Here is an 11665-nt window from a genome sequence, read left to right on the forward strand (position 1 = left end):
TTGATCGTTTAGTATATTGCTAATGCTTTCTTCATGACTTATACAAAGTTCCTGCAACTATGAGATTGTGCAACTCCCGTTTACCGGAAGAACACTTTGTGTGCTACCAAACATCACAACGTAACTGGGTGATTATAAAGGTGCTCTACAGGTGTTTCCGAAGGTACATGTTGGGTTGGCATAATTCGAGATTAGGTTTTGTCACTCCGATTGTCGGAGAGGTATCTCTGGGCCCTCTCGGTAATACTCATCACCTAAGCCTTGCAAGCATTGTAACTAATGAGTTAGTTATAAGATGATGTGTTACAGAACGAGTAAAGAGACTTGCCGGTAACGAGATTGAACTAGGTATTGGATACCGACGATCAAATCTTGGGCAAGTAACATACCGATGACAAAGGGAACAACGTATGTTGTTATGCGGTTTGACCGATAAAGATCTTCGTAGAATATGTAGGAACCAATATGGGCATCCAGGTCCCGCTATTCGTCATTGACCGAGAATGGTTCTAGGTCATGTCTACATAGTTCTCGAACCCGTAGGATCCGCACGCTTAACGTTACGATGACAGTTTTATTATGAGTTTATAAGTTTTGATGTACCGAAGTTTGTTCGGAGTCCTGGATGTGATCACGGACATGACGAGGAGTCTCGAAATGGTCGAGACATAAAGATTGATATATTGGACGACTATATTCAGACACCGGAAGTGTTCCGGGTGATTTCGGAGAAAACCGGAGTGCCGGGGGGGGGGGGTACCGGAACCACCCGGGAGAGTATTGGGCCTTATGGGCCTTAGGGGAAAGGAGAGAGGGGCGGCCAGCATGGGCCGCGCGCCCCCTCCCCCCTCTGGTCCGAATTGGACTAGGAGGGGGGCGGCGCCTCCCCCTTTCCTTCCCCCTCTCCCCCTTCCTTTCCCCTCCTAGTAGGAGTAGGAAAGGAGGAGTCCTACTCCTACTAGGAGGAGGATTCCTCCTCCCTTGGCGCGCCCAAGGGGCCGGCCGGCCTCCCCCCTTGCTCCTTTATATACGGGGGCAGGGGGCACCCCATAGACACACAAGTTGATCTACGGATCGTTCCTTAGCCGTGTGCGGTGCCCCCCTCCACCATATTCCACCTCGGTTATATCGTCGCGGAGTTTAGGCGAAGCCCTGCGCCGGTAGAACATCATCATCGTCACCACGCCGTCGTGTTGATGGAGCTCATCCCCGAAGCTTTGCTGGATCGGAGCCCGGGGATCGTCATCGAGCTGAACGTGTGCTGAACTCGGAGGTGCCGTACGTTCGGTGCTTGGATCGGTCGGATCGTGAAGACGTACGACTATATCAACCGCGTTGTCATAACGCTTCCGCTTACGGTCTACGAGGGTACGTGGACGAACACTCTCCCCTCTCGTTGCTATGCCATCACCATGATCTTGCGTGTGCGTAGGAAATTTTTTGAAATTACTACGTTCCCCAACATGAAGTTCATCGCCTATTTAAAATGGGATCTTTGAAAAAAATGTGTCATCAAAATTCATGTCTTTTTAAGTTCATATATTTTAATGATGTTCATGCATGTTTAAATATATGTTATGATAGTGCGAAAAAATGTCAAAAGCAAAATAGAAGATGGAAACATGCGATAAAAAGGAAACAAAAAGAAAACAAAATGTCCAAGAAAAGATGCAGACTAGGTGAAAGAATAATATTAAACACAGAATATATAGCACGTCAAGCAACATGTGTCATAGAAAAAGAAAATAGACGTTGAATAGTGCTTAGCTCAAAGCAAAAACTGCATATAGTAAAGTTATCTTTAGTGAACCCCGCAAAAAAAGTTCTTTAGTGAAGATAACCCCTTCACATAGAGGCGTAGCATTAGCAATATCTCGAGGGGTAATTTGAGCCTCTATAACCCCTTAGAGCGGAAGGAAAAGTGTGAATCAAACAAGGCTGAATACAGAGAATATACAAGAAAAACATTTTTACATGTAAATCCCACCTAGATATGTCTTGCTCTTTGTCTAAAAAAAAGATATGCCTTACTCCGGAGTGAGTTCAATATCCACCAACTCCACTATCCCATGCCGATCAATCAAATGTCATTTGATGAATGTTCGACGGAAATTAACATTGTATGACACTGAACCTATAACGGAGGCCATGGTGATATGTTTATTTTGTACTTTGGTTAGGGAAGAGGATGCAAAGTGCGATGTATTTTCATCTACATCGCACTTTGCATCCTCTTCCCTAGCCATTTTGTCCTAGGAGAAATAGGTTTTTTCACCGTCTTCAACTTAGTTCTAACGGGGATCAAATGCCAGGTTGGACACTTTGGTGTCTAATTAATGTTAGTTATTCTTGCAGTGAGAGGCCACATTCCCGTTGATAGCGAGGCGTCTGTGGTGAATTTATCAATCTTAAAGCTCTGCAACTCCAACGCAGTCTTCAGTAAACGTTGTGTGAGTTTGTGCGTCGACGTTCTAATCGGTGTTTCTCAAAAGAAAAGAAAACTTGAAACAAAGCCAAACTGGAGATCGTTGACCCGCATAAGATCCCTCTAAAAGTCGGAATCCCTTTGGCTTGGGACTTGCCTAGGAAACTGGTTTTCGCCACATTCCTCGTTAAGTAACTTGAACAACCATTTACCAAGACATCGTTTCTTCAAATCTGTGTTACTTTCTTACAGATGGTACTATGCAGTTAGGCTTTTGAGCTTATGGATAAGGATGGGCAGCTCCTGCCAATTTTCATCTGCATCGATACATGCATCTACTGGTTGCTGACTAGAATAGCAAAGTGCTCGGCGGCTTATTGTATTCCGCCCAGATTGTGCACGGATGGCAAGAAATCTACCTAGCTAGCCGTTGTTTCTCGGTGCAGAACTTCAGATACAAGGCACAACAACTCATGAACATACATGCATGTACACCCCTGTACTGCAAGTAATCCGTACTCATCCATCATACATTCTCCACAGATATCAATGTTCAATGCTCATTATCTAAACAAATGAATGTCCAGTGCTACTAATGCTCGTTTGTTAACACTCTTGGTTGGCTCATGATCTTCATGAAAATATCTTACTCCACTACGGTAGATCATCGTTGCTAATTTCGTACTATCTCTCTTCTTAGACAGACAGGGACCTGCACGACTCGCCAAACAAGAAGACTAGGTACTGCTGAATACTCCTAGAGTCCTAGTAGGAGTATGCTTGCTCTATGCTTAATTACTAATCTCTGCTGCCTATACGGGAGACCCTGGCGGCAGCTCCCATGCCATTGCCAGCAGCTTTGCTTTGGGTTAAAGAGACATGGACAGCTACGTTAACGCTGCGCGCTCGCCTACCTTTGCTTTCGCTTTCATGGGGATCGTGATGAAGCGCACAAGCACATCGGTATCAGTTAACTAACCGCCCACTTAGTAGCAGCCCATAATTGGTGTCTCCTCGGCCTAATCCGGGGGTGGTTAGCCATATCCCGTTTCTTCCCGCGTCCTGATAATACGTCACAAAGGACAGAGAGAGAGACACCGCAGCTGAGCTCTGCAAAAGCTAGCCTCTCTGGAGCTCATGTCTTTAGCTCTGAATAATCTGGTTGGAGTCAATGCACCATAACCAAAGCCCAACTGTAACAAAGATAAAGGCAAATGTCAGCTGTGGCTATGCTCTTTTAAGTCTTTTGAGCACTTCCAAGGAGCGGAATGCTAGTTATCCGTTCTGTACTGAATTTTAGACAGTTCTGAAGCGTGCGTATTTAAGCATCTTTGACTTAGAGCTTTTTATAGAAGTTTTGAGAGATTCAGATTCTAAGATTATTCTTCTATATGGGTTGTTTGATTTGTATGACTGAATTCCATTGTAAAACAAATCCTAAGTTTTTTTAGTGTATTTAAAAAACCATTTGTTGACTCAAACTTCTTGGGAAAATATTTACTTCTCTTATAAAAGTTTAGTACAAATATATCTTGAAGGATACAAACTTTATTCCGGAAATGCAGGTTTTAGTGTAGGATCACACTCTCATGCCTTGGATCCTAAATTACTGAATTTGCGTAGTATTACTTGGTTATCTATTTATTACTCCAAGTTTGTTAATCTTAGGCCCAGGGTGTAGATTGCATGCTGCAAAACTGCAAATGTTGGGACGGATCGGTAATTCGTCATGAATTGACAAATGGTTGAGCGGATTACTGTGCTTGTGTCATTGGACAAAGTCCTGATTATTTGAAGAAGATTAAGAGGAGCATATCATAGTTGGGCCCACATGTCAGATTGATATGCTCCCAGTGACCTCCTCCGCCACTTCCACCAGCAACACCGCCAGCTTGCAAAAATGTTCCGGCGCAATAAAAGTAAACACACTGAATAGTGCAAAACAAAGGGCATGGAGAATGTGAAGTTGGCGATGTATTGCGTGACTATGCCAATGAGCATGGGTATGACAAAGATTTGGTAGCAAATCACTCACGTCAAACATACATGTGGTGTACAAGAAAGACGTCGAGAGGGGAAAGATCGGCTCTCAAAGCTGGCTCAGAATAAAATTCTAGTCTGATATATATCTTAACCTAGCATAACTTGAAAGAGTACCACCAATGCTTGGTTAAGGTCGAAATAATACTTCTTATCACCAAGGAAAAGTTGAATGGGTAGGGCTTGGGGCCGAATTTCAGGCACCCACAATCATGGAAAACAAAATTTTGTGACCTTTTTTAGCCGTTTGAGGGTGCCTAAATGTTTGCATCTCGCTTAAATAATTTTGTTACTCTCCCAATCATAGGCCCGATCCAAAAGGCCCAACTAGTTCACGCAACCCAACCCTAGGTCTCGTTTTTTTTTGCGGGGGTACCTTAGGTCTCGTTAACCCTAGCCACCTCTCTCTTTATCATCTCCGTCCTCCATTCCTATGTGCTCTAGCTGGCGGCGGCTTTTCATTTCCCATGGCTCTTTTTTTTGCGGGGAAACTTTCGATCAGTTCATCAACTGTCAAGATAGTACAAAGAACACCATAAGGAAAAAATACATCCAGGTCCGTAGACCACCTAGCAACGATTACAAGCACTCGAGCAAGCCGAAGGCGCGCCACCATTATCACCCCTCCCCCATCGGTGCCGGGCAAACCTTGTTGTAGTATACAGTCAGGAAGTCGTCGTGCTAAGGCCCCATAAGATCAGCGCACCAGAACAGCAACCGCCGCCGGTGAAGGGAGGCGTAGATCGGAAGGATCCTACCTGTAGATATACGAACACAGACGAACGATGACAGGATCCATGTAGATTCACGGAAAACAAACACCGACCATATCCCATGAGATACGCCGGAGACAAACCTCCACACGCCCTCTGACGATGCTAGAAACAACACCGGGACGTGAGCTTGGTGGGGAGAATCTTATTACATCTTCAGAGAGCCATCACTGCATCATCTCTCCAAGCAGGACACAAACCCTAATAAAACTAAAAAAACATAAAAAATGGAGCCCTCCCGCCGACAAAGGCTGGGATCCACCGCGCCTCCATGGCCCTAAGATCACAGGAGATGAGGTAGACTGGCGGCGGTGCCGATGGGAGGCACAAGAAACCCTAGGGCGGTTAGGTGCACAGGTGAGCCAAAGGGTACGAGCGTCGTGGCAAAGTTTTCCTTTTCCTTTCCATGGCTCTAAGGGATCTCCCTCATGGTTCCGCATCAGGATCCTACTACAAGATACCGTATTGGGAGCAGTGGCAACACTAGCAACATCACCTTTGCCTTGGATGGTGGATCCTCACCGCAGTGGCAATGCCCCGCTACAATATCTTCACCTCACAAAGTTGGTAAGCGCCCAGTTTACCACATTTCCTCTTAGATTATCAGGTAGTTAATTATTTTTAGATGTACCATATCATCTAATAAGTTGTTTCATGGGTTGCTAGTTAATTATCTCCTATTCTGAAAAATTAAAATACACCATATTGCATAATATTTTGTGTAGATTTCATTTTATCTTATTTGGTTTCATGGCTTGCTTTTGTGTAGAGTGTGGAGATGAAGCCTACATGTTTTTATTGTTCATGTTTGGTTGTATGTATCAAGGTGTTGGTTGCAGATGCATTATAGTTAATTATTCCATAATATTTGAGAGATCTGTTAGTTAACTACTGTGTAAGGACGATAGGAACTGCATGATTAATATGATTATATCCATACAAATAAAAGCAAAATCATTATAAGTAGATACAATTAGGCGAATCAATTATGTCATCACGGAATGCATTCTTTACATTCATCGGAGAGATTAGCTATGTGTGTAAGCATGCCATTCGCACACGTTCACCAGGGATCTAAATGTCTATATTAATTGTGAATGTAAGCACATTGATGGAGTTGCAACCTGGTTTACTAAACATCCTGCAGCATTGGAAAAAACAATTAAACCGTGTGACAAAGTACAAAATAGGTGTTAGCTGCATTGAGGAAGGTGTGAATTGAGAAGATGTAATACAAAAGAGAAGATGAGAACGCCATCTCAAAATTGAACAACATCTATAAGAAATGCGTGGACACACAATGATTGATGTTGACACACTCGATAGTGATGACTTCGATGTCCAAACTAAATACTACAATTGGAAGATCATTGAGAGAATTAGATCTTTGACATGGAGTGGAGATGAATGGTGGCAGCAAATGCAGAACTTGGAGGGGATTTTGCCTCTTATGGTTGTAGACGTGGAAAGTTTGAGAAGTACCTTCGCCAAAATCTACTTGTGGTAGAAGAGACTTGACCTCATATAATTCCTAGTAGAGGATTGATGCTACTTTTGACAAAACAAAGTAGAAAGAATTAGTGAAGTTTGGGCATGTCGGTGTTATGCTAATGGTATTCCTAGTAAATGGCAATTCAAAATCTAGTATATCTAAATAGCTAGCCCCCACTACTAGTTTTCTCTCAACATACATGCTTCCACATCACTTTCATTATTTATAGCCATCCGATCAAAATCGTGTGACATTAGAAGTCATGCATGTACTCATAAGTTACACTTCTTGGATTAATCTATTCATGCAAACCATGCCATTTCAAAGTCATGCAAGACTTTCTCTCGGGGAATCAAGTCATGGATGTTAGTCATATTTTAACTGTTTCGTTAATTTTTATGTGGTCATAAACGGTATATGTGGTTGGACCATTGGAGCAAAATATATATTTTATGATTCACAATTTTGTTAAAAGATGGTGTCACATTATGTCGAATCCAAAAGTTTTCTTTCTATCATCATTTTTTCACATACTTTGTATGTTCAAATGTTTTTAAAACGTAAACTAAGAACATTCTTACATTTCTATTTTCATTAGTTTTAGTTTTTTTAAGCACTCATTAATGCATTTGTTTTAACATGGTTCCAAGACAACGTGCGGGGCATCATCTAGTTCAAATGAACTCCAATCCATAGCACTCGCCAGATCACCACCAGCACCGGATCGCATACCCAATGACAACCAAAAAGGGTCAAGTATGCATAGTTTTTACATGCCCGATCACAAAATAATATCAGCCCGACAGTCGTGCAGAAAAAATGATTTGTGCCCTGCCGGACAGGCGATCCGAGCTTCCACGCTCAACGTGCCGACGTTGTGTAGGCCGCTTCCGCCTACGCCTCCACCTCCTTCTCTGCTGCCTCCATCTCCTCCTTTGTCCACCGCCTCCAACTCATCTTTCTGCCGCTGCAACATCTTGTAGCGGACGTCTTGCACGATCATACTTGCGTCGGCATCTAAAGGATCCAAATCAAGGTCAACATATTGGCGTCCTCCGCATTGGATGAGGTCTTCACCTTCTTCTCTCTGAGCATGGATCTCTTCTCTTCGAGCATAGTCGTCTTATTTTCGAGTTTGAGCTTCTTCTTGGTCGCCTCCATCAACAATTTGAACATCTCCTCCTTTTTCTCCTCCTTGATGTCGGAGCGCTTGATGTATGCCTCTCCTTCTTCAACAAGTTGTCCTCGAACCTCTCTGTCATCTTGACCGCCACACCTTCTCGCTTCGCCCTCTCCTCGTCCCACTTCTTTCCCCGGAACCTTCCTCTAACCTTCTTGGGCGGTCCTCGACGTCCTCCTCCTCCTCCTCCTCCTCCCGCTCGGAGGCCCAATCCTGCTGCTGTGTGCCCATGCCGGTCCGAGTGTAGCCCTCCTGTTGTGTGCATGTGTCAGTCTGGGTGTAGCCCTGCTATGTGTGGGTGTAGTTGCCGGACTGGGTGGGATCCGAGTCTTCCACTGCTCATCACCATAGCCTCTTCCTCCTCTGCTCCGTCATGGTTGATGCCAAACATCTCCCTGTCTACGTCATCGTATGCCAACTCCCCCGCTTCATGCATAGTAGTGAACAGCGTGCGGGCGCCCATCTACTCCCCACTCGCCGTCCGTACTGGACAAGTTGCGGCGAAGAACACTCTGAGAAGAGCAGTGCCACCGCGTTTACGTTGACGATGTAAGGCACTTGCCTAGCGGCGGTTGTCACGGACTGCCTGCCGAGTAAGCCACGGCGTAGAAGTATGGAACCTTATGATGCTCCGGCCATGGCGGCGTTTGTACGGTGGGCGAGACTATCAGTGCACCGCGGCCCAGGCCATGACCTCCACCTCGTCCGCGACCAGGAGGCCACCGCCACGTCCGCCACCGGCACGCCCTCCATCGGCCTTCTACTTCTTGAGCTTCTCCTTCTTTGCGGCCTTCGCTTTGACACAACGATTTTGTCATGTCGCCGAGTTGATCTTCCAGGTGAGCGTGATGCTCGGATCCTTCTACACCTCCACCACCTCCAACTCCGGCAGGCTATCCTCCAGTTCCATGCATCAGCTGCTGGAGGGAAGAAGAGAGTGGGAGAAAAGGGCGGGAATTGGATGGAGAGCGACGGGATGGAAGAAGAGAGTGGGGATCTTGCCGTAGAAATGGCATGGGCAGCTATAAAAGCACGAGCTTTGCCTTCCTTTTGGGTGGGCCAATGGTGTAGTGTCTGACGTCTTTTATGTCCAGACTCCCGCAAAGCCCCCCACTTTGGTTCCAATTTGCGGCAAAATCATGGTCCGGACTGCTCCGTGGACATATCGGGGTCGACGTTGGATTGCTTCCGAGGTCCGGACAACTATGTGCGGATACATACGAGCTGTTTGAGGGTCTGCGTTGGAGATGCCCTAATATACTTTTAAGAGTTTGTGTTGGAGATGCCCTGATATACTCGCTCTGTATCTAAATAGTGTAAGATGTTTTTGCAGTTTAAATATAGAGGAAGTATATATTACAAAATTGCTCCAGTAAGCATCAATCAGAGCTCTTCCCATCCCGTTCTTCCTGCATGCATGCACCAAGCTCATCTCGTTTTATTCTATAGTACTAGCATGGAACTTGAGCAATACTGCTAATACATCGGTAACAACTAGTACTACTAAAATCTCGGCTCTAACAAATGGAGTGGTCATCCGTTAAAGAACATTAAGCTAGCTAAACCTGCCGAATCGATTCCCTTCACATCACGCTGCAAGAATTGGCATTCTCGTCGTTGAACATGTCGCCGTAAGCCTCCCGCGGCGGCGAGAAGGCGCTCCTCTGCGGAGGCGGCGGCGGTGCTCCGTAGTAGTAGTCCTCGGCCGCAGAATGCTGATGCTGGTACGGCGACGGCTGGGGATCGGGGTAGTAGTAGGGCTCGTACGCCGATGGCGCCGGCCGGCTGTAGTAGTTCGGAGGCGCGTACTCGTCTATGTAGCCGCCGTGCGACGGCCCTGGCCTCGCCATGGGAGTGGGCATCGGCATCGCCGCCGGCGTCGGCGCGGCGGCGTAGTATGACGAGCTCGCCATCGGCCGTGCCACGTTGTAGCTCATGACGTGCACCGGCGGCTGCCGTGTCGCTGGCATGTACTGGTGGGGGGCCCCGTAGCCGTAGACGCCTCTGCCGCGGGCGTCGTCGTACTCCATCGTCACCCTGGCGTCCATCGGCTTATCATGATGATCATGCTGCTCCTGGTGCTGCTGCTGCTGCTTGGCTTTCCCGTTCGCCCCGCTGGGTTGTTGCTGCGGCCCTGTCTCCGCCTTGGCCTCGTCGGGCCCTTTGCTTTCTTCGGCCGGCAGTGGGGTCTCTTCGGCGGTCTTCTCGGGTTCCGGCGCCGGAGGCTGGGCTGTGCTTGGCTCGGCGGCGGGCTTCTCGGCGGCCTCGTTAGGCTTGCTGGCATCATCTGCTTGGTTCTTGGTTTCTTGGCTTTGGCTCTCTGCAGGAGGAGGCGGCTCCTGCTGCTGCTTGGGCTCCTCCGGCCAAGGCTCCGCCAGTTTGCCGGACTTGCGCAGCCTTGCGACGAGGATCCCGGCGTCGATCTTTGGAGAGACTGTGATCGCCACCCTGTTTCTTCGGGCGTCGATGTCACATCTGTATACGCCTGCAAGATCAAAGGAAACCCAACTTTTGTTCAGTAACTCAGCATAACCATGATTATTTTTGTTCTGGCGTCTTCTTTGCACATGTTAGTATGGCAGTGTTTGCTTAGAGATGCACATGCAAATATCCTATCAGAGTCCCCAACATGGAAATTTCTACAAAGGCATTTGAAACAACAGATGGTGATCGATCAAATCAGTGAGGCATACCATCAATATGTAGGAGCACCTTCTTCACCTTCTTTTTGCACCCTTCACAATGGATGGACACCCTGAGCACCACAACCTACATCAGAACAAACCAAACCATCATGAGCACACTTCCATGCAAATATTGTCAACAAGACAACAGCAACTCACACATGACTTAAATAGTAATCCAACAAAAAAAACTCCAGTGGTTGATCAGACACATGAACATGCCCATGACCAGAAGGATCACTAGTGCAAGAACACAATTACAGAAGGATCACAGCTAGTATGTTGAATGTAATCACCTGAAACTCTACAGGTTCCGTCGCCATGTCGAGGAGCGGAATGATTCGCAGCCGGGGGAAGGGAAAGTGGGGGAGCCTTGTGGGGGAGGGCTGAGGAGATTTTATACCCGGCACTGGTTTAACAAGTGAAAGGTGTAGAAAGAACAAGCATGGAGAGTAGTGGGCGTTCGGTTGGGCATATGTATAAACTAGTTGGTTTGTGACTAGGGGGAGGTGGCTTTACATGTGGACAAAACACTCCCTTTGAGGCTTCTCTCTTCTTTTCTGAAGAAACATTTGAGCAGGAGGAGGTAAAGTTGCTTGGAACTAAACCTATTGCCTATGGAGGTGGTACTGGTGATGGCTCTTTCCTCTTCTTTTTGAGCTCATCATGAGCTGTATAGGTGAGATTTTGATGTAGGCCGGAGCTGCTTTTAGAGGACGAATGGCCCTTGAATGTGTCTTTCTGGTGCTAAATCCTTTTCAGTTCTCACACATCGATCGGTCAAATCGCCGTGTCATAATATGGGTATTTCTGAATTCTCAAAGTGTTGAAACGGTCATTTTAGTTAGGATGCTCACAAACTTCACATGCAAATTTTCTCACGGCATTCTGTTTCTTAACATCCTATCTATTAGCCAAAACTAGGTCCCATCATTATTGCTTTAAGATTTATAGCACCAATATGTCACCATTTCTGTTGTTGTAATATCATTTTCATTTACCGGCGGGCAGCAAAGTTTCACTACTCACGCAAGCAAAAGCTAGCAAGGATAGCTAGATTCCAGAAAGGCG

At 46.3% G+C, this 11665-nt stretch overlaps 1 protein-coding gene across 1 annotated transcript; it reads right to left on the bottom strand.

Moving 5' to 3' along the window:
• Nucleotides 1–9326: 9326 nt before the first annotated feature.
• On the bottom strand, nt 9327–11151 carry LOC123072175 (heavy metal-associated isoprenylated plant protein 35). The gene is made up of 3 exons (XM_044495732.1): nt 10891–11151; nt 10604–10679; nt 9327–10395 (listed from the first exon to the last, which is right to left on the bottom strand). Exons 1-3 carry the CDS (start codon nt 10915–10917, stop codon nt 9494–9496), a joined length of 1005 nt encoding a protein of 334 aa, XP_044351667.1. The 5' UTR covers nt 10918–11151; the 3' UTR covers nt 9327–9493.
• Nucleotides 11152–11665: the final 514 nt, after the last annotated feature.

This window comes from Triticum aestivum, chromosome 3B (genome assembly GCF_018294505.1).
Source record: "Triticum aestivum cultivar Chinese Spring chromosome 3B, IWGSC CS RefSeq v2.1, whole genome shotgun sequence".
Classification (NCBI taxonomy): Eukaryota; Viridiplantae; Streptophyta; class Magnoliopsida; order Poales; family Poaceae; genus Triticum; species Triticum aestivum.